The 20,522-nt window shown below is 36.2% G+C and overlaps 3 protein-coding genes across 9 annotated transcripts in view; 2 read left to right on the top strand and 1 right to left on the bottom strand.

The window, feature by feature from the left end:
* Positions 1-2,279, top strand: part of KRAS (KRAS proto-oncogene, GTPase) — a 37,392-nt gene extending 35,113 nt beyond the window's left edge. For both annotated transcript variants that reach the window (XM_042946088.1, XM_042946086.1), the window contains exon 6: positions 2,156-2,279. In XM_042946088.1, the coding sequence (XP_042802022.1) occupies positions 2,156-2,168 (13 nt within the window). In that variant the 3' untranslated portion in view covers positions 2,169-2,279. The remainder of the gene's footprint in view (positions 1-2,155) is intronic.
* ETFRF1 (electron transfer flavoprotein regulatory factor 1) lies at positions 1,571-8,413 on the bottom strand. 3 transcript variants are annotated; one of them, XM_042946091.1, is made up of 3 exons: positions 8,315-8,413; positions 3,128-3,215; positions 1,571-3,046 (listed from the first exon to the last, which is right to left on the bottom strand). In XM_042946091.1, the coding sequence occupies exons 2-3, from the start codon at positions 3,176-3,178 to the stop codon at positions 2,825-2,827; spliced, it is 273 nt and encodes a 90-aa protein (XP_042802025.1). In that variant the 5' UTR covers positions 3,179-3,215; positions 8,315-8,413; the 3' UTR covers positions 1,571-2,824. The 3 variants fall into 3 exon arrangements, with proteins under 3 accessions (XP_042802025.1, XP_042802026.1, XP_042802027.1); XM_042946092.1 differs by having other exon boundaries at positions 8,311-8,399; XM_042946093.1 differs by having other exon boundaries at positions 8,248-8,327.
* Positions 8,414-8,534: 121 nt separating this feature from the next.
* DNAI7 (dynein axonemal intermediate chain 7) overlaps positions 8,535-20,522 on the top strand; it is a 70,615-nt gene continuing 58,627 nt past the window's right edge. For 2 of the 4 annotated variants that reach the window (XM_042946082.1, XM_042946079.1), the window contains exon 1: positions 12,959-13,373. In XM_042946082.1, the coding sequence (XP_042802016.1) occupies positions 13,320-13,373 (54 nt within the window). In that variant the 5' untranslated portion in view covers positions 12,959-13,319. Of the gene's footprint in view, positions 8,601-12,314; positions 12,333-12,958; positions 13,374-20,522 lie in introns of those variants that run through there. The other 2 variants (XM_042946080.1, XM_042946081.1) reach the window with 2 other exon arrangements.

Here is a 20,522-nt window from a genome sequence, read left to right as displayed (position 1 = left end):
GTCTCTAAGGTTTCTTCCATTTCTAAAATAATTGTTTTGCTCTGATTCCAGTAAAGCTGTTTAATCAAGCTACTTTACATAAATCACTTTACTTCATTATTTTAAAGGAGTAAACTTGACTATATATTGTTTTTTATTTGGGATAATTATGTGATTCTCTTGGGACAACTTATAGTACATATTAAATCATATGTCAGATAATAACATTAAAATTCCCAAGTGTGTATTATTCTAGTTGGTCTCTTTGTATAATAATTAAAATAGACTTAAAATTAAATAATTGAATTTAAAAATAGTTTTATTTATCTGGGTATGAATAAACAGATGCTTGAGCTAATTCACAGAAAAAGAAATTTCTGTGTAAAAATCAGTCCAGTTTCTGAAATGCTGTGCTAAATTACAGGTTTATGGAACATTATCTAGATAGGGTGTTAAGACTTTATAGTACTTCCTCTTGTTTCTACACAAGAGAAAGAAATGGCCATATTTCAGGAATTGCAGTGCTTAACTGAGGGATTTTTAGGACTCTTGAATTTTTTGATGTAGCTGGGCAACTTTTTTTAGGCAGTGGTAATTATCCTTTATTATGTGAATTTTGAATGGTTTGACAAAAGGTTTGTTTTTGTAGGGATTTTAAAAGGGGAGCCATAATTCTAGAAATAAATTTATGTAATTATTACGGCCTTAAAGATAAAAATCCTTGTTGAAGTTGAAAAAAATTGCTAAATTACATAGTCTTAGACATTAACATGTTTGTGGAAGAATGTAGCAGAAGTATGTAGTATAATTTCAGTGAATATTTCCACTTAGGAATTCTAGGCTCTATTTTAACTGAGTCACACTGCATAGGAATTTAGAACCTAACATCTAGGTTATCAAAATCTTTGCCACCATTGCACAATTTTGTCCTAATATATATAGAAACTTTGTGAGGCATGTTCAGTTGCAGTTTGCACAAGTTCATCTCATTTGTATTCCGGTGATTTTTTTTTTCTTCTAACCATTTTCTTCTAAACGATATATATACACATTCAGTTTTTCTGGTAGGCAATAAAAACTGTCATTTCCATTGTCAAAAAATAATAATTTCTTGGTAACTCTGTATTAATGGTTTTTTAAAAAAATCAGTTACTTTAAAACTGAATTTATATTTAATAATTTGTTAGTATTGGGTAGCATGAAATCTGCATTGAGAAATTGAACAGCATACAACTGGTAGCTGTAAAGTCCTTCAGAAAATGAAAATTATTTCTTCCTAAAGATACATTTACATGAGTTCTTGAAGAATAGTCATAACTAGGTTAGTAATTGTTTTCGTTTAATAGTTTTAAGTGCCTGTTTGGGATGATGATAGGCAATTTATATGAATTTAGGAAAAAACAAAGTTTTCACTTGCAGAAATGTCAATTACAGAGGGTCCCCCTCCCCATAGAGCTAAATGGGTTATGTAATGTTTTATCCAAAAGTTTCCAGTTCCACTGTCTTGTGTTTTCATGTTGAAAATACTTTTGCATTTTTCCTTTGAGTGCCAATTTCTTACTAGTACTATTTCTTAATGTAACATGTTTACCTGGAATGTATTTTAACTATTTTTGTATAGTGTAAACTGAAACATGCACATTTTGTACATTGTGCTTTTTTTTGTGGGACATATGCAGTGTGATCCAGTTGTTTTCCATCATTTGGTTGCGCTGACCTAGGAATGTTGGTCATATCAAACATTAAATTTAAAAATGACCACTCTTTTAATTAAAATTAACTTTTAAATGTTTATAGGAGTATGTGCTGTGAAGTGATCTGAAATTTGTAATATTTTTGTCATGAACTGTACTGCTCCTAATTATTGTAATGTAATAAAAATAGTTATGGTGACTACGACAGTGTGTACTTCTTGATGGAATTTGAAACATTTGCCCCACAGTTGATACAGAACAGTAATATTAGTGAATATTAGTGAATCTTTTGCAGCTTATCAGTTAAGTATATTCTTTATTTGTGAAAGGTGTTGTGAACATTATGTAAAGGTTTAAGTGTTTACTTAAAACCGTGCTAGATTTAGGTCCATTATCATGTTAATTCATTTAGAAGTAGATGCAAAACAGATCTACCTTTATGATGAAACAACAGAATAACATTATTTATTACTTTTTATCAGTAAAGGTACTTGATACACAACAGGTGACTTGTTTTAAGACCCAGAGAGAACCAGCAGCAAAATTAATAATGGAAGATATTAAATAGGTATGTATGTAGTGCCAATCACTGGCAGCCTACTTCAAGATCAGAAATAATCTTACTCCATACATATTATTTCTATAACTACACTTAAATCATTGCCAGGTGCTATTGTTTTGTATCGAACCTTGAATGTGTGCTGTCAAGTGCCAAATAGGGCCAAAAATAAGGTGGTATTCCTTCAAAAGTTAAGGGGAATTAATGTATAAGAAATTATTTTGCTTAGTTAAATGTGCATTAAGTGGCATTCTCTTGTCAGTAAAATGGAGAAAGAGGCTAAGAATTGGCAAAAACTTACTAAGTTAAAATTATTTCAAGTGTACTATGTTTTCATTCAAAATTGGGTATTTATTAAATTTTAATTGGTAGTTGGCTATGTTGCTAATTTTGTGTAAAATTAAGCATAAAGTGTTGTTGATAAAGCTCTGTGAATAGAAATTGAAACCTATTTTAGTTCAATAAGGCAGCACAGGTATTTTTTTTTACAAAACCTGTATATCTTGCCATTTTAAGACATAATTATTTTTTATCATATCTGGTATACATAGATAGCTGACACTGAATTTCAGTCAAATTATAGTAATCGTGATCAGTTAGTTTTGTTGATATCTGAATAATAGCGTTGTTTCATCGCTCTGTATTTCCTAAGGAAGTATAAGGCTTCTAGCTCTTTCATTACAAATTCGCCCCGTCCAATAAGTTCTTTGATCTTCTCTGGGTCCTTCACATCTTTGTTTTTAAGGAAAACATTCTTCAGACGCCTTTTAAAATAGTCTGCTCCTTTTGGATAGTCTCGTCCAAGATACAGCAGCTTAAAAAAGAAAGATTATATATTTCTAAACAATCTGTATCTCAATAACATATGTATAAAAATGGCAACATAAGTACTTACATTTTTATAAAGGTTCAGTACTTCTCCTCTTAAAGAATTGGCCATTTTCATTTATTATGAAAAGTATCTGCCTTTATACATAACATACCTAAAGAAAAATAAAAAGTTTTGTAAATAACTGCATTATAGTCTCTTTTAGAATCAAAAACAATTGTACATATTGGGAATATGGAAATTTTGTTTTTCATTCAATAAATAACTTTTTGAGCACTTTATGTTCCAGGCACTGACGTAGCCATGAAATGTCAGATAAGACATGTGTTCTCACAGAACTAACCTCTCTTGGGGGAAACATAATAAGAGAATTTTCTTACGAAGGAGAAAGGGTAATGAGAGGGAAAATGAATTGTCAAAGAGGGATATGTAGGTGTACCTCCATTTATACAGAGTGAAATGAATGAGATTTGAATCCAAGCTGCATAACATTACACAAATTACTTAACCTTTTCTGAGCCTCAGTTTCCTTCCTGTCAAAAGGAAGACTGTCTACAATGCTTTCAAGGCAAGGCCAGATTTGTTTGGAGGACACGGAAGAGGCCTGATCATATCTAGAAGGTGCTATACTAAGAGAGGCCAAAGAGTAGAAGCTGAGTGTGGGAGTCAAGCAGGGTGGCTCAGTTAAGTATCTGATTTTGGCTCAGGTCATGATCTCATGGTTCCTGGGTTCGAGCCCTGCATCTGGCTCTCTGCTGTCAGCACAGAGCCTGCTTTGGATCCTCTGTCTCCATTTCTGTCTGCCCCTCCACCACTCATTCTCTCCCCGCCCCCCTCTCAAATAAAAACTTAAAAACGTGAAATTATTTTACCATATTTTGTTTATACCAAAGTATTATTTCAGTGTGTCATGTTAGCTACATTCAAGTGCTTATAGGTTATCAGTGGCTTAGTTGTAACCATATTGGACAGCACAGCTTTAGAGTATATTTCCTGTGAACAAGGACATTTCCCTACAGAACAGTACAACTATCAGAATCGGGAAACTAATGCTGCTACATTACTACTGAAATCCACACCCCCTCCACATTTTGGCATTCATTCCAAAGATGCTGTATTTTATAGCAAAAAGGTCCAAACACACACTGAATTTAGTTTTCATGTCTCTTTAGCCTTCAATCTGAAACCGATCCTCAGGGTTTCCTTGACTTCTATGAACTTCATACTTGCGAAGATCACAGGCCATTTATTTTGTAGAATAGCTGGAGACTACCACAGAAATATTTAAAATGCTTAGAAATAACAGAGTAGCCTGAGAATGGGAGCAAGGGGCTGGAGAACAGGAGGAATCAAAAGGCAGGAGGAAATCCTCGGGGATGATGGAGATGTTAATTATGATTGTGGTGATGGTTTTATAGAAATGTCAAATTTATCAAACTATATTTACATTTTAAAGAAGTATAACTTACTGTATGTTAATTATACCAGTAAAACTTTTTAAAAATTGGTGTAAATATGCTGGCAAAATGTTAGGAGTAGAGCTGGGAGACAGTGAGGTAGACATGGAAATAGAGATCTATCTAAACCACAAGACTGCTAATTAGGGTAGGTGGTTCAACTGGCCAGCAGTCAAGTTGCATAAAACCTGGTATGCCTCTCTGGGGTGGGAGCCCTGGGTGAAAGCACTTAAATTTTTTTTATTTTAATGTTTATTTATGTGTGAGAGACCGAGTGCGAGTGGGGGAAGGGAAGAGATGGGGGAGACACAGAATCTGAAACAGACTCCAGGCTCTGAACTGTCAGCACAGAGCCTGACGCAGAGCTTGAACTCACGAACTGCGAGATCATGACCTGAGCCAAAGTTGGATGCTTAACCGACTGAGCCACCCAAGTGCCCCCCAAAATTTAAGTTTTTAAAAAGTTTAAAGTAAGTATGGCAGCTAAATGAAAACCTTTTCATTTCTTGCTTAAGTTCATAAATCTAGTTCTCTGGATTGTCTTTCTTAAGGGGGAAAAAACCACACAGGAACAAACATTATTTCCATTTTAATACTTCTGTAATTCCCCTCTTCACTAGTTTTTGAGCTAATTCATACAGCAAACATACAATGCAGCAGAACAATTCTTTAAGCTTTCTTGGAATTTTCTGTTTTTCTCCAAATTGCTTCCGAGCTTTCCTCCCAAGTCTGGTAATCCTTTTCTGTCCATTTTTATAAGTGAAAGGACAAAAAAAGCTTTTTAGAAGATTTGTATACATGGTTGCAACTGATAGACTCTGAGCTTCTCTTAGGATCCGAGTGGGCCATTGTTGGGGAACCTCTGAAGTCAAAGTGTTAGATCATTCCTCCTGGACTGGTCAGATTCCCCAGAGAAGAAACTTCCAGTTTGCTGAGGATTTGCCTATCTAATCTTAAGAAGTGGAAGAAGAAGGGGGACCTTGCACTCAGCAGTATATACACCAAATTTACTTAATTTGTTTCCAGTGTGGTTCTCGTACTTAGTATACCTGAAGACACCTCAGTGTACAGAATAGTATTATTTTGTCAGAAGTCAATCTCCATGCTTCTGTAGGAGTAAGAGGTATGGTCCCTCCAGAGGTGTTTCTCAAAGAGCTTTCACTTAATCTCTTTGATTTACTTCATTCTTCATTTCCAATTCCATTGGCCCTGTTCCAGTGCCTTTTAAGAATTATGCAGTATAAATCGGGCTTTTCTGGTGTGTTGAGTCACATTCATTTATCTGGTTTGCAGCTTCCAAAATACTGTTGTCATCTTCTCTCTTCTCTCTCATTTTTCCAATTTATTCTTATATCCCTTCACTGAAGATTTAGTGGAGTTTTGGAAAGGAATGAAGTCAGATGGATGTATTTAATTTACTATATTAGTACCTAATTTCAATTTTAAAGCTTTGATTTTTTATTTCTTTTTTTTTTTTTGCTGAGAGCCAATTTCCAGTATGGTTAATCTTACTGAAGAATGGCTCTTCAGAACCACGTGCTTTAAAAACGATTCTAAATCTACATAGACATAATTTCAAATTGCAAATTGTAGCCTGTTTAATTTTCTGGCTAGGAGCACAGCTTTATTTAACTCACAATTTGTCATTTATAAAAACTTGTAGAGATCTGGCTTAAATTGTCTTTTTAGTTTACAAATTATACATAATAAAGGATTTGCGCAGCAAAAAATGTAGCTGGTTTGATTAGGGTAAAATTGTCCCATTCTTTGATATGGTACCCTATAGGAATCATTATTATTTTGTGTTGACCTTTAAGTATTTGAGTAGCCATTGGGAGAAAGAGGTCTCCCTGGGTTCACAATTGGTGAAGCTGAAGTGCAGCAGGGACCGGGGGCTGCTCCTTAACCCTGCATGAAGTCATGGAGGTTACTGCTCTTTGTAAAGAGCCAAACTCTTAGCGACTGAGAGAAGTCCCCTACCATTCTGAGAATGCATGTGGTGGGCAAGGAGAAGAAGGTACAATCCTCATTGATAGCTTCTTCCTAATAACTGTGGACTGAGGAGTTCAGATTTAACCAACTCCATTCCTGGGTTATCTAAGAATTGTCATTTTACTGGTTGCCAAAAGCTGTTGTTAATTACTTTTCCTCATGAAGTTCAGATGCCAATAAAAGCTGAAGGAAAACTGGCAAAGAAAGGCAGTGCAATATTATTATTTATTGGGTTCTGTTAGATTTGACTCAAACAGCTGACACACATGTCCCTAAACTAAGCCTAAAAAGCTTCACACAAAAAACCAGTGCCAGCACCAAAGGATATGTTATCACAGAGGTAGGTGGCAAGAGATTTTTGCCCCCTAAGGCTGGTATTTGGCTTGGTTGAGCCCTACCCAGAAGCCAGCGTATAGAAGTGAGCTGAAAAGAGCTATTTATGTATATGTTCAGAATGGGTGGATATTGTTACACCGGTCTGAAGGCAAAGAAGAGGGAACAGGAAATCGCCCTTACACTTAGGCAACTTGCAAGAGAAGTAGGAGAGAAGAACCAAACTCACTGGTACAATCTTTTATAGCACAGTGACCCCTAGAACACAGTCTAGTGTGTTCTCACACATCCATAGCAATTCCTCCTCCCTGGGAGGGAGGTGGCCTAGAGTGAGGGCTTGAGCAAGTCCTCCCTCTTAAAGGCCTACCATTTTAAGGTAATTTGGGAAGAACGTTAACACCTCCTTAGGCCCATCAATCCTAACTGAATTGACTGAGGTTTTATAACATAAACAGTAGTCTGAAACACTAAAAAGCTTACTTTCATATTAAATGGCTTCAGAACGCTGTATGAAGTCGGTATTAAGATGTTTTTTATCTTGCTACCAGGGCTTGGAGATGGAAATGTCATAATTTACAATTGGATTTCTGTTACAATGGGGATAATAAGACCTCAACCCATAAGACTAGCTCAGTAATACTTATTTACTAATACATTTCATCAATGAAGTTGGAAAAGAGAGAGCATTATAAAATTACAATTCAGAGATAAGAGATGGTGCCAACGATTTTAAAGTATTTCACGTTTTGTCATGCGGAAACAGGGCCCTGAGATCAGAGAATTGGGTGAGGATTTGGAGGGAGCTTAATATCTTAATCACTTAATTTCTTCTAGTTTCCCCGTGGGTCTAAATTGGTAGTGTTTCTTCTTGCGGGGAGGAGACTGAAATTCTGAAGGTTGTGCTACTGGCTAGTACAAAGAGCCGGTGACCTTGGGCGAGTAACTTCATGAGTCTTCCTGGGCCTCAGCGACGTTCAACCATAAGACTTTACCCAGGATTAGCTTCAAATAATTTCCACTTCTTCGTTAGAGCTGCTCTTAGGAAAATCAGCATATACATAACTCGCACAGAGTAAACTGAACCATGTGCAGAGAGAAGAATCCGAAAGTCATTAATTTTAAAATGACCAAGCCTCTCGAAACTAATTTGTTTAGTCCTTCTCTAAATTGCCAGTTGAGCCCTGCCACTCGGTCGGGCCTAAGCTGTGGTGGCCCAGGCAGCCCACCCGGGTGTCAATCACTTGACCCAGTGGCGTAGCCAACGGCTCCCTTCCTTCTCGAAACCCTCACGGAAAGAAGTGCCCCAAAACACTCCTGGGAAATTGTGAGGAAGAGAAACTGTCAACGTCGGAAGACGTTCAGAAACCCTTTGCCACACCCGGTAGTCCCTGCCCCAGAGCATACTTCACGGCCTCCAGACCCCAAGATCTGGAAAACAGAATAAAACGCCCCGGCGGCTGCACTCACGCACTTTCCGGCATTCCACAGCCATAATATGGCCTCCGACCACTTCGACTCCAGGGTCGGTCAGCCTCGAACAGGGAGGTGTTGATGTGGGGCAGCCAGTCAGAGAAGGGGGCGGGGAGCCGTCCGGAAGAGCCCCAGCGCGATTGCGCGGACACTTCCGCGAGGATTTGCGCTCTTTCCCTAGGGCGCAAGTGGGCGGGGCTTGTCGTCCTAACTACCCGGGAGCGTTTGTCCTCGCAACTCTAATCTCAGATTTGGCCCAGTACCGGGTTTGCGCTTGCTGCAGCATGGTGAGCGGGAAAAGTGGTGGAGGGGCGAGCAGTGATTCACCATGTTACAATGATATAATAAGAGCATGTCATATTTTAGAGGGGAGCCGGTCGGTTTAAGAAAGCACCCATATCCCTGTGGGGAGTCTGCCTTCTGATCTATGGCCTTCCCGTCCGGAAGATGGACAGGACAGATGGGAATCCCAAACCGGTTTCGGCAGACGGGGGATGGCCATTGCGGTCAGATGGTGTCCTAATCTGGCATTGTTGCTAGGTTTAAGAATTGGTCTGAACCTGGTAATTTCCAATAATGATAGACGTTTCCATTAAATTGCTTTTTTTTTATTGGCAGCTTGGCAAAAGTATGTTTTTGTGCCTCCTCAGTGGTTAATTAAAAACTGTTACAAGTTATTCTGCTTTGAAAAATTATTTTTTATGGTCTGTTGTGGAAATATGAATTGTTTTGTAATTCAAGTTACTCAGCTTGCCTTGCCTTTATTAAGTATAATAAAGCTTCTTGTTTTATTTTAATGCACTTCTCAGCTGTCATGACTTTTCCAAGGACACAGACCAACCCTGTAGCTATGAGAGTATCTTTTCCCCCATTTTCTTAAATGGGACTTCCATCTTCTATGGTTAAAACCAAAGGAAGTAAAAAATGTAATTAGTTAATTATTTAATTCATTAATTAGGGGGAAATACAGATTAAATTCTGTGTGTTGGACACTAGGCTAGAAGTCAAGGATCTAAAAGTGAATATTGCAACCCCTCCCTGCTCTGGGAGACAGGCTAATCTAATAATAATACAGTTTTTTAACTGTAACAATTGAAATGTCTACAATGGAGTAAGATTAATTGGAAATAATGAAGTTGGGGTGAGGAAGGACACAGAAAGAGAAGAACAATGCTTTTCAAAGTGTGTTTTAAAGTATGAATGTGAGTTTCCAGAATTGATGGAAAAAAATAAGGTGTGGAGAACATTCATCTCTGGAAGACAAGGAAGTAAATGGACTTTGAACTGACTTAAAACTGCTGGTAAATTGAGGGAAGAATAAGCCCTTAATTTATTTTCCAATGGAGCATAAATTTCATCTTATCCCTCCAGCAATGTTTCTCAAAATGTCCCTGGAACATTTGCTTTTACCACATCTGGAAAACTTGTTAAGATACAGAGTCCAGGAATAGACTGGACTCCAAGTCTACTGTATTAGTTTCCTAGTGCTGCCAGGTAACAAAGTAAAACAAACTGAGTGGCTTAAACAATAGAATCTCACTGTTTCACAATTCTGGAGGCTGATAAATCTAAGATCAAGGTGTTTCCAGGGCTCTGCTCCCTCTGCAGGTGCTGGAAAGGAATCTGTTCAGATCTCTTTCCGAGCTCTGATAGTTCCTTGGCAACATATCCCCATTTTTTATATGGTGTGCTTTCTGTGTGCATGTCTGTATACAAATTTCTCCTTTTTATAAGGACACCAGTCATACTGGATTAAAGGCCATTCTGTTCCATTATGATCTTACCTTAATTTAACTAATTATATCAACAACAACCCTAGTTCCAAATAAACTAAAATTTGGAGGTACTGGGAGATAGGACTTCAACATATGAATTTTGTGGGGATGCAGTTCAGTCCTTAATATCTACTGAATCATAATGTGGAAGGGAAAGTGAGTGTGTACACTTTTACTGAAGGAATATGCATTTTTTAAACAAGCATCCAGGTGACTTTTATGCCCTCTGAACTTTGAGAACTACAGTTGACCCCTGAATAACAATGGTCCACTTTGAATTGCGGAATCCACTTATAGGCAGATTTTTTCTGATAAATACAGCACTGTTAATGTATCTTATGATTTCCTTAATATTTCTTTTCTCTAGCTTATTTTGTTGTAAGAATACAACAAATATGTATGTATAAATGTATGTATAAATATAATACAAAATATGTGTTAACTGACTATATGTTATCAGTAAGTCTTCTAGTCAACAATGGGCTATTAGTAGTTAAGTTTTGGGGGAGTCATAAGTTACATGTGGATTTTTGACGACATAGAGGTCAGCACCCCTAACCCGTGTATTGTTCAAGGGTCAACTGTACTGTACTACATAATTGTCATAGACTATGACTCTGGAGTTCTCTCTTGTCCAGCAAGAGAGCGGACACAGAATTGAATATGAGAAAGGCTAATGTCCAGGGGGAGACAAGAGCCCTGAACAGGGGTTTGTCTCCATATTTATTGAGCGCACAAGATTTTACACGTGTGGTGAACGTGAATAAAACAATCAGATAATAATCATTAACTTGTGTGATTAAGAAGCAAAGGGTGGGGGGGGGGGTGGCAAGTGGAGGGTGTGATCAAAGCACAATAGTGTATTGGTGTCCGATGGAAAGTAATTTCCTGCAGGTGATATAACAAGTTACTTGTGATCCATTACCATATCTCACTAGCTAACCTTGGCCCTTTTGCCCCATGGTGGTGGCTTTCCTCCCTAAGCTTTTTTCTAACCCATTTATGTAAGTAGAACCTATTTCCCCACACATAATGCTCTTTTTATGATTTGTAGGAAGGGTTAGGATAAGTACTAATTCCAACCGTGCTTCATATTAAAAGCACTAGTAAGAGATGATAATTTGCCCATTTTAAAATATGGCTACTTGAGAACAGGAGCAATACTGTTTGCATATTCTGCTGTATAGTAGTTATTTCAAGATGAAAGTGTGTTAACTATGAATTGATAGTAAGTATAATAGATATAGAACACAACTGTAAAAATTATATGAGAGCAAAAGCTCTACTATTCTTCTTTATATCCTCTGGTGTCCCAGAGCACCTTGTATGCAAATCAAATCTTAAATATCTGCTGAATGAATTAATGAAATATGTGTACTTTTCAAGAAGACAAAATCTGCTTCATGTGAATTTCAACATTTATATTTAATACAGTGAAAATCTTACAGCTTGAACCAATAATTTCTCCTGTATAAGTCTTCAGATGTGGAAAGTATATAATCTTTTAGTCACATGATCTCCTACCGATTCCTTATCAGAAACTTAATGGACACATGAGCCTAATCAGGAAATTACAAGTAGTGTTATTGAATCACTTGCAATGATAATGCCAGTGGTAAATATTTATTGAAATACTGTGCTTTCCAAAATAATTTCCAAAGAATAGATCTGCATTAAGACACATTGCTGAACAGAATCATTTTATCATAGATTTGCTTGCTTTAAATAACTAATTTTCTTTCTATAACCTTAGCAATCTAATCACAGAAAGATAATTTATTTATGAAATCATTTCCACACTTTCAAATTTGACATCAGTACCAGTACTTAATCATTATTGTTCTTTGGAACCGTTTAAACTAGCACTTTCCTGACTGCTACTCTGTATAGGTTTAGGTCCCATCATTCTGCATAGATCATGGAGTGATTGTCATAAGAAAGAATGTAAGATTTAAAGAGTATAATTTTAAAAAGATGCTTCAGTGGATGAACTACTTTATTTTTTCCTAGACCTGCTTGTAGTTTTGTCTAAATTCTTTTTAAAAAGACTTCATTTGGAGATAATTTTAGATTTATATTAAAGTTGCAAAGATGGTACAGAGAGTTTCCTTATGCTTTTTATCTGGCTTCTCCTAATTTTCGCATTTTACATAATCTTGGTACTTTTGTTAAAAATATCTGAGTTTTTAAAAAATTTATCAATCCTTTTGTTTTTCCAACTTTCAGGGTCCCAAAGCAAAAAAGGTAGGTAGAAATTATTTTCTCAAAATAGTCTTGTAAACACTGACGTTGTATGAACAGACATTTTAAACGTTTTCTAGTTACTTTTATTATGGTTTATAGGGTTTTTTATTATGGTTTATAGGGTTTACTAAGCTTACTTTGTAGATATTAATGCTATTTAAATCATGGATAATCCTTTACAAAACAGGATATATTTCACATATGATATAAAAAGATATTCCTAGTTTCACAAAGACTTAAAAATAGTCTTTAGTTTTTACATGTACCTAGATTTGGGGCTTTTTATTAGTTGTGCTCTAGAAAATGTTAGATTCAGAACTCCTTTTCTTTCTTCCAGATAAACACAAAAATTTAGTTACAAAACTTTAAAAGTGGACCCTAAGGTAATAGGTCTTTAAGGGAATTGTATAGTAATGCATACTTGATTTTCTTTTGTACTTTGTAGAAATTTAATTTAATTTAATTTAATTCAAGAAATTGAATTTAATTAGGGATGTCTAGGACGCCTTTTTCTTTTTTCATTGAGTAGATTTTAACTTTATTTTTATTTTTATTTTTATTTTGAGAGAGACAGAGACAGTGTGAGTCGGGGAGGGGCACAGAGGGAGGGAGAGAGAGAATCCCAAGCAGGCTCTGTGCTGTCAGCCCAGAGCCCCATGTGGGGTGAGCTGTTCAAGGTCAGGAGCATGTCACTTATTTTTATGTTCATAGCGTTTAGCTCAGTGCCTGGCACATAATAGACATTGAATCAATATTTGTCTAATGAATATGTGAAACCCCATGTACCCTGCCACCATTTAAAAACACCTCAGGCTTTGACTATTTAAAGGCAATGCTTATCTAAATGTATGTATTCAATATTTACACTATTAAACATTGCTTCAAGACATACTGTTGAGTGCCTCTCTGTTTACTTCTCTCAGTCCCTTGGACTCACTACCAACCTGGTATTGTTTTAAGGGCTATGGATATAACTGAACAAAATTTATGAAGGCTCAGGACACATTCTCATGGAAATATTCTGGAGGACTACAATTATTTGTATGTGGGTATATAATAGTTTATTGGTTTGTGTGGATTTTCATTTTTGGCTTTAGATTGTGAAATTTTAGAGGCATTGTTTTCAATGTGAAAACTCATTGTTCCAAATGATTTGGTGCTTAATTGTGTATGCATGGATGCTACATAAATACTTCTATATTCTTTTATTCAGAGTATTGTATCCCTTAGAGAATCGTGATAGTAAGCCTGTGAAATTTGAGACCAAACGTAAGGAGTAAATCTCTCCCTTTTTATTTATTCCATTCTTAAAGATTGTGGTTGGGGATGAATTGAGTCTGTAAGTATAGTTAAGAAAACATTGAAAGATATGTTTTATTCTCTCTGATTTGTCACAGATTTTTTAAGGGAAAAGTAATATATGCACATGGTACAAAATTAAAATAGCATAAGAACCGGAAAATTTCTCTTACTCAAGACTAGAAAAACTATTGCATGTCGTTTCATTAAATTGTCTTAGCATTGAGAAGTACACACACATCCTTTTCTCCCCACAGATGGGAGTATCCTGCAGCTTCTCTTTATCACTTAATGAGACTGTATTTAACATATTCTAGGATACTCATCTTTTTACACTTTACTAAAATTGAGATGTATCTATATCATCTTACAGTCATCGTAGTCTTGGATTGACATCCATTTCTTCCAGAGAGGATGTTTGCTTCTGTCAGTCACATGGGCTTACTCACAACCTGATACTACTTTAAATTCTCTGCTTGTGAGTTTTTGGACCACACTAATGGTATGAGTCAGACAGCAAATCCACATGAACTGGCTTGTGGCTTAAATTTTCAGGGATTTTTTTTTTTCTCTTTCTATTCATTTTCAGGATTGAGATCTGTAAGTTTTCTTGCTGTATCTTTCTGTGTTGTGAGTTCATTTCTCTTTACTCATATCCGGCTTTATACAGGCATCTCCTGTTAGACTTCCATCTTGGGCATTCCCTTTTTTGGTAGTAATTTAAAGGTACATTACATCTAATGGCATCATAGTTTGGATAGAATAAGTATGTCTTTGGAAACTTTTTCTTTCAGCACATTGAGATAATGCCACTTCTTTTCACAGCTGCATCATGTTTCATTGAAAATATGTACTCTGATTTTTATGTTGGTTATTTGTTATTTGTTTGTTTATGTTATTTTTTGCTACCACAAATAAGGTAGGAATGAAGATCTTGTATTTAAGGCCTTGCAGAAATAGGGAAGAATACTTATTTCATTGATTTAGCAGTGTTGTAGACATTAAGAGAACAGGAGCAAGAGAGAGTCCCTGATCTCATGAAGCTTACATTCTTTTTTTATGCAGCTTTATTGAGATATGATTGACATATAACATTGTGTAAGTTTAAGGCATACAACATAATGATTTGATATACTTATATATTATGAAATTATTACCAAACTAAGGTTAATTACACATCCATCACCTCATGTAATTACCAGTGTGTGTGTGTGTGTGTGTGTGTGTGTGTGTATGATGAAAACATTTAAGACTGACTGTCTTAATTTGTTTCAAATACACAATACAGTATTGTTAACTATAGTCAGCATGCTATATAGTAGATCTCCAGAATTTATTCATCTTATAACTAGAAATTTATACTCTTTGACAGATATTTGCCCATTTCCCCATGGCCTAGCCCCTGGAAGTCACCAATTTATTCTATTTCTACAGAATACATAGCTTTCTATAGAATATATAGCTTTTTTATTTTTTTTATTTTTTATTTATTTTTTTTATAAATTTTTTTTAACGTTTATTTATTTTTCAGATGGAGAGAGACAGAGCATGAATGGGGGAGGGTCAGAGAGAGGGAGACACAGAATCTGAAACAGGCTCCAGGCTCTGAGCTGTCAGCACAGAGCCCGACGCGGGGCTCGAACTCAAGGACCATGAGATCATGGCCTGAGCCGAAGCCGGCCGCTCAACCGACTGAGCCACCCAGGTGCCCCGAATATATAGCTTTTTTAGATTCCACATGCAAGGGAGATCATGTGGTGATTATCTCTGACTTACTTCACTTAGCATAATGCCCTCATTTCTCTATGTTGTCACAAATAGCAAAATTTTCTCCTTTTTTATGGCTGAATAATATTCCATTTACATATATTTATCCATTCATCTATGGATGGATACTTAGCTTGTTTCCATGTCTTGCCATGCACATGGGGGTGCATATATCTTTTTAGATAGTAGTTTCATTTTCCGAAGTTTACATTATGTCTGGGGAGGGGAATTGAAGAAATAATATAATATTGGGGCACTTGGGTGGCTCAGTGGGTTAAGTGTCTGACTTCTGCTCAGGTCATGATCTCATGGTTCATGAATTCGCGTCCCGTGTTGGGCTCTGTGCTGACGTCTCAGAGCCTGGAGCCTGCTTCGGATTCTGTGTCTCCCCCTCTCTCTGCCCTTCCCTCAACTCCCTCTCTGTCTTTCTCTCTCTCTCTCAAAAATAAACATTTCAAAAGAAGGAAAAAAAAGAAATGATATAGTATCAGATAGCATTGAAAATACAGAAAACAAAGAAAGGGGTCAGTAAGAAATGTGGGGTAGGGGATAATGCTGATGCTATTTCATACAGGATGTTAAGGAAATTAAATAGAGACCTAGAAGAAGCAAGGGAGTTGCTTAATTAGTAATAGTTATCTAGGGGATAAGCATTCTAGAAAGAAGAGACACATATTGCAAAAATAGCCTAGTAGACCATAGTGAAATGTTTGGGTTTTATTCTGAGAATGGTGGATAGCCTGGGAAAGTTGTAGGGAGAAGAGTGACATGGTCTGATTTACATTTTTAAAAGGTGAGAGGAAAATTCACTGTAGGGAAGCAAGAGTAGAAGCAGGAGGACCAGTTATGAAGCTATTGCAGCAGTCTAGATTAGAAGTCTTTTCACTGAAATTAACCTACTTCTACACGTAAAGAGTAATCTCAGAGATACACAAAGGTTTTCTAAGGATGCTAGGACACAGATAGTTTTATGGAAATCAATTTCCAGATCATCAACTTCCATATTTCCCCTTTCCTGGGGAAAAAAAAAGATCTGTCTTGAAGTCCTGCCTTTTCACAATTACCCTTTTGCTTTACAAAACAAAACATATCCAAATCTTAGCGGTTCACTGCGCCAGGGCCTGGACTATGAAACTAAGGGACAAATCAGATATGGATGTTGGTAAAACTCTCTCTAATCAAGTTACCAAGGGACATTTTGTCTTTTGTGGCAAAATGTGGCATCAGAGGTATTGAGATATTCTGGATTTCTTATACATTGTTATCTTGAATTGTGGAACTGATAATAATTTTTAGTGACAATACCCATGAGATTATTGTGATATGATGATGCTAAAAACCCTCTCACAATGTAATTTATTTACTTATTTATTTTTAACGTTTTATTTTATTTTTTGAGAGACAGAGTGAGGGCAGAGGAGGGGCAGAAAGAGAAGGAGACACAGAATCCAAAGCAGGCTCCAGGCTTGGAGCTGTCAGCACAGAGTCTGATACGGGGCTCGAACCCACAGGTGTGAGATCATGACCTGAGCTGAAGTTGGATGCCCAACCAACTGAGCCACATAGGTGAATGCCCCTGTAATTTATGGATAAAACATCCAGACTCCAAAAATAATATTAATTTTTTTAATGAAGAGAAATTAAAGGTATCAACAAAAATGTAAATAAGCTTAATATTTTTACATAGACCCTAAAGATGCTTGTGAAACTTAGATAAATTAGAATTATCTGTTGCAAAAGCTAGGAAAATTGTACAAGACTACAGAAAAGGTACACTGTTAAAAGATCTATCACTGCATTTATATCAGTATTTTTTTTCAGAAACCACTGTACTTCATAGAATACATGAAGTAGCAGAAGACATTAATTAGATAGTAGGGGAGAATTGCAATGCAGATTGGTGAATGCATAGATGATTCCAGTTGTTCCCAGCTAATAATTACGACTGTTCTTCCAGTAAAGAAAATAGCATTATTAATGAAATTTTGATATTTGAATTCTTTTTAGTAATACAACTTTAGTAGTACAACAATAAAAAAAAAAGATATTTCACAGGACTTAGAATAGTTTTATTTGAACTTATTTTATTTTAATAGGTTAAGAATGGTGCCTGAGTACCACCAGCCATAGAACTATAAATAATAGGCAAAGGTGGGGATGGGGGGGACTTAGTGTTCACATCTGTACTTTAAATCCTATTTTAATTTTAGAACGCTATACATATGTTCCCCAAATTACAGTGGTTCTACTTGTGATTTTTCAACTTTATGATGGTATAAAAGTGACACATATTCAGTAGAAACCATTCTTCGAATTTTGCTCTTTTCTTGCACTAGTGATAAGTGGTACAATACTCTCTCATTCTGGGTAGCAGCAGTGAGACACGGCTCCCAGCCAGCCACGTGATCACAAGGTTAAACAACCAAAGCATTTATAACCATTCTGTACCCATACTCCCATTCTGTTTTTCACTTTCGGTACAATATGCAACACATAACGTGAGATACTCAATACTTTATTATAAACTAGGCTTTGTGTTAGATGATTTTGTCCAATTGTAGGCCAATGTAAGTATTCTAAGCGCTTTTAAGGTAGGCTAGGCTAAACTCTGATGTTTGGTAGGTTAGGTGTACTAAATGCATTTTTGACTTAACCATATTTTCAACTTAAAATGCATTGACCAAGATGTAACCCTATCTCAAGGAAGATCTGTATTCACAAACAGGCTCAGGTTGCCTAAAATTTGAGTCCTGGTTTCTATGGAATTTTCATTGTTGACCCTAAAATATAAATGGTGTTAAGTTCAGAACATTAAAATTACAGCTTTTGAAAACAATGTGTGAGGAAATCAATTCATACCTGGCTCATTATAAAACATAAGGTAGCCTGTCATGGTGATGTGTATTAACACATTTATTTGTACTGAAAAATGAAGTCAGACTGAATGTGATAGGAAGTAATTGTGATACGGCCCATTGGCTTAACTTTGAAGGCTGGGTTTTGCTAATTAGGTAAATAGATTTTTAAAAAATACTTTGAGTGAAATCTGCAGTTGCAAAGTTTCAATCAATTTAAAGGAAGTGCTAAGAAAAAGTAATTTTATCAAAAATATTATTTTGGTTTTTTCATTTCTAGTAATATTGGGCTTAAGTTTTTTTGGATCAAACTTTCTGCTAAAAACAATAAATAATGCTGACTAAAATATGTACATATAGATCAAAACTACCATCTTAAAAGCAAGTAAGATTTGATAAGATAGTAAGAAATTATCAGGAGAAAACCTAAACAACCAAAGAAGTAAGGGAAGCACTTAAAACTTTTTATCATGACAGCATTTGCAGAACTGAGCAAAACTTGAGCTCTGGTCTTAACAGCAACAGTGGAAGCCAAAGACAATGGGATGGTCTTCAAGGTGCTGAAAGCAAATAAATGTCAACTTAGAATTCTGTATGAGCTCAAATCGCTTTCAGAAATAAAGGTGAAATAAAAATATTTTCTCAGGCAAAAACTGAGTTTGCCACCTGCAAAACACATTATATGTGTAAGGTATAAAACAATAATCAAAATAACATGTAGGTTTAAAAAATAAGATACAGGACAACAAACAACCCAAAATTTTTATCAGTTGCTGAATAGGTAAACAAAATGTCGTATATCCATACAATGAAATCAGCCATAAAGTGGTAGTATTGATACATACCATAACATGGATGAACTCTGAAAACATTATGTTAAGTGACAGAAGCCAGTCACAAAACACCTCAAACTGTAAGATTCAAGTTATATAAAATGTCCAGAATAGGCAAATCTATTGAGAAAGTAGATTAGTAGTTTCCTTGAGCTGGGGGGTTGAGAGAAAATGGGAAGGGATGACTGCTAATGGCTATGGGATTTCTTTTTTGAGGAGTGATGAAGATTGATTATGGTGGTGGTTGTACAACTCTGAATACACTAAAAGCCACTGAATTGTACACTTTAAATGGATGAATTGTATGGTATGTGAATTATATCTGTTATAATTACTGTTATAAAAAGATACATGACAGCAATAACATATAATCTAGGTAGGAGGAGTATAAATTAAGATGTGCTAAAGTCCTTGTACTGTTTGGTAGTAGGATAAATATATTTTTTTTTTTTAAGTTTAGTTTAGTTTAGTTTAGGGAGAGAAAGAGAGTACAAGCAGGAGAGGGCAGAGAGTGAGAGAGACAGAGCAGACTCCAGGCTCTGAGCTATCCACACAGAGCCTGATGCGGGGCTCGAACCATGAACTGTGAGATCATGACCTGAGCTAAAGCTGGACGTTCAACCAACTGAGCCACCCAGGTGCCCCTTAAGTTTATTTTTGAGAGGAGAGAGAGTATGCGAGCAAGGGGAGTGGGCAGAGAGAGAGGGAGAGAGAGAATCCCAAGCAGGCTCTGTGCTGTCAGCGCAGAGCCTGATGCAGGGCTGGAACCCACGAACTGTGAGATCATGATCTGAGCTGAAATCAAGAGTTGGACTCTTGGGGCACCTGGGTGGCTCGGTCAGGTAAGCATCCAACTTTGGCTCAGGTCATGATGTCACGGTTCGAGCCCTGTGTCAGGCTCTGTGCTGACAGCTCAGAGCCTGGAGCCTGCTTTGGATTCTGTGTCTCCCTCTCTCTGCCCCTCCCCCGCTCATGCTCTGTCTCTCTCTCTTTCAAAAATGAATAATAATAATAATAATAATAAAAAAAGTTGGACACTTCATCAACTGAGTCAGCCAGGCGCCCCTAAATGTATTCTTATATTTGGTATATATGTTGACTTTCTAGGACAGTCACTGAAATGATATAAACAGATATATAACTTCCAAATTAGTAAAGGGAAAATAGTCTATTGACCCCCCAAAAAAGAAATCCATTGAAAAGGTATCAAGAATGAATACAAAAAGAAGGCACAACACCCCAAAATCAAAAATCAAAAGGGGAAGATTGCCAGATTGGATAAAAAATAAACTCCAACAATAATCTTTTAACAAACACCATCTAAAGAATAAAGATACAGAAAAGTTTAAGATGATGGAAAAAGATATGCTATGCAAATACTAGAAAAATGAAAGCTGATATTGCTATATCAATATTAGACACAATAGATTTTTTAA

This window comes from Panthera leo, chromosome B4, assembly GCF_018350215.1.
Source record: "Panthera leo isolate Ple1 chromosome B4, P.leo_Ple1_pat1.1, whole genome shotgun sequence".
NCBI classification, from domain to species: domain Eukaryota; kingdom Metazoa; phylum Chordata; class Mammalia; order Carnivora; family Felidae; genus Panthera; species Panthera leo.
Note: the sequence above shows the minus strand (reverse complement) of the source record. Positions and strands in the feature narration are given on the sequence as shown.

Bases quoted from the DNA above. Each gene is read 5' to 3' on its own strand.
- ETFRF1 (XM_042946091.1), bottom strand. From the start codon at position 3,178: ATGAAAATGGCCAATTCTTTAAGAGGAGAAGTACTGAACCTTTATAAA. The intron at 3,047-3,127 runs GTAAGTACTTAT...TTCTTTTTTAAG, and splicing joins TACTGAACCTTTATAAAAAT to CTGCTGTATCTTGGACGAGA.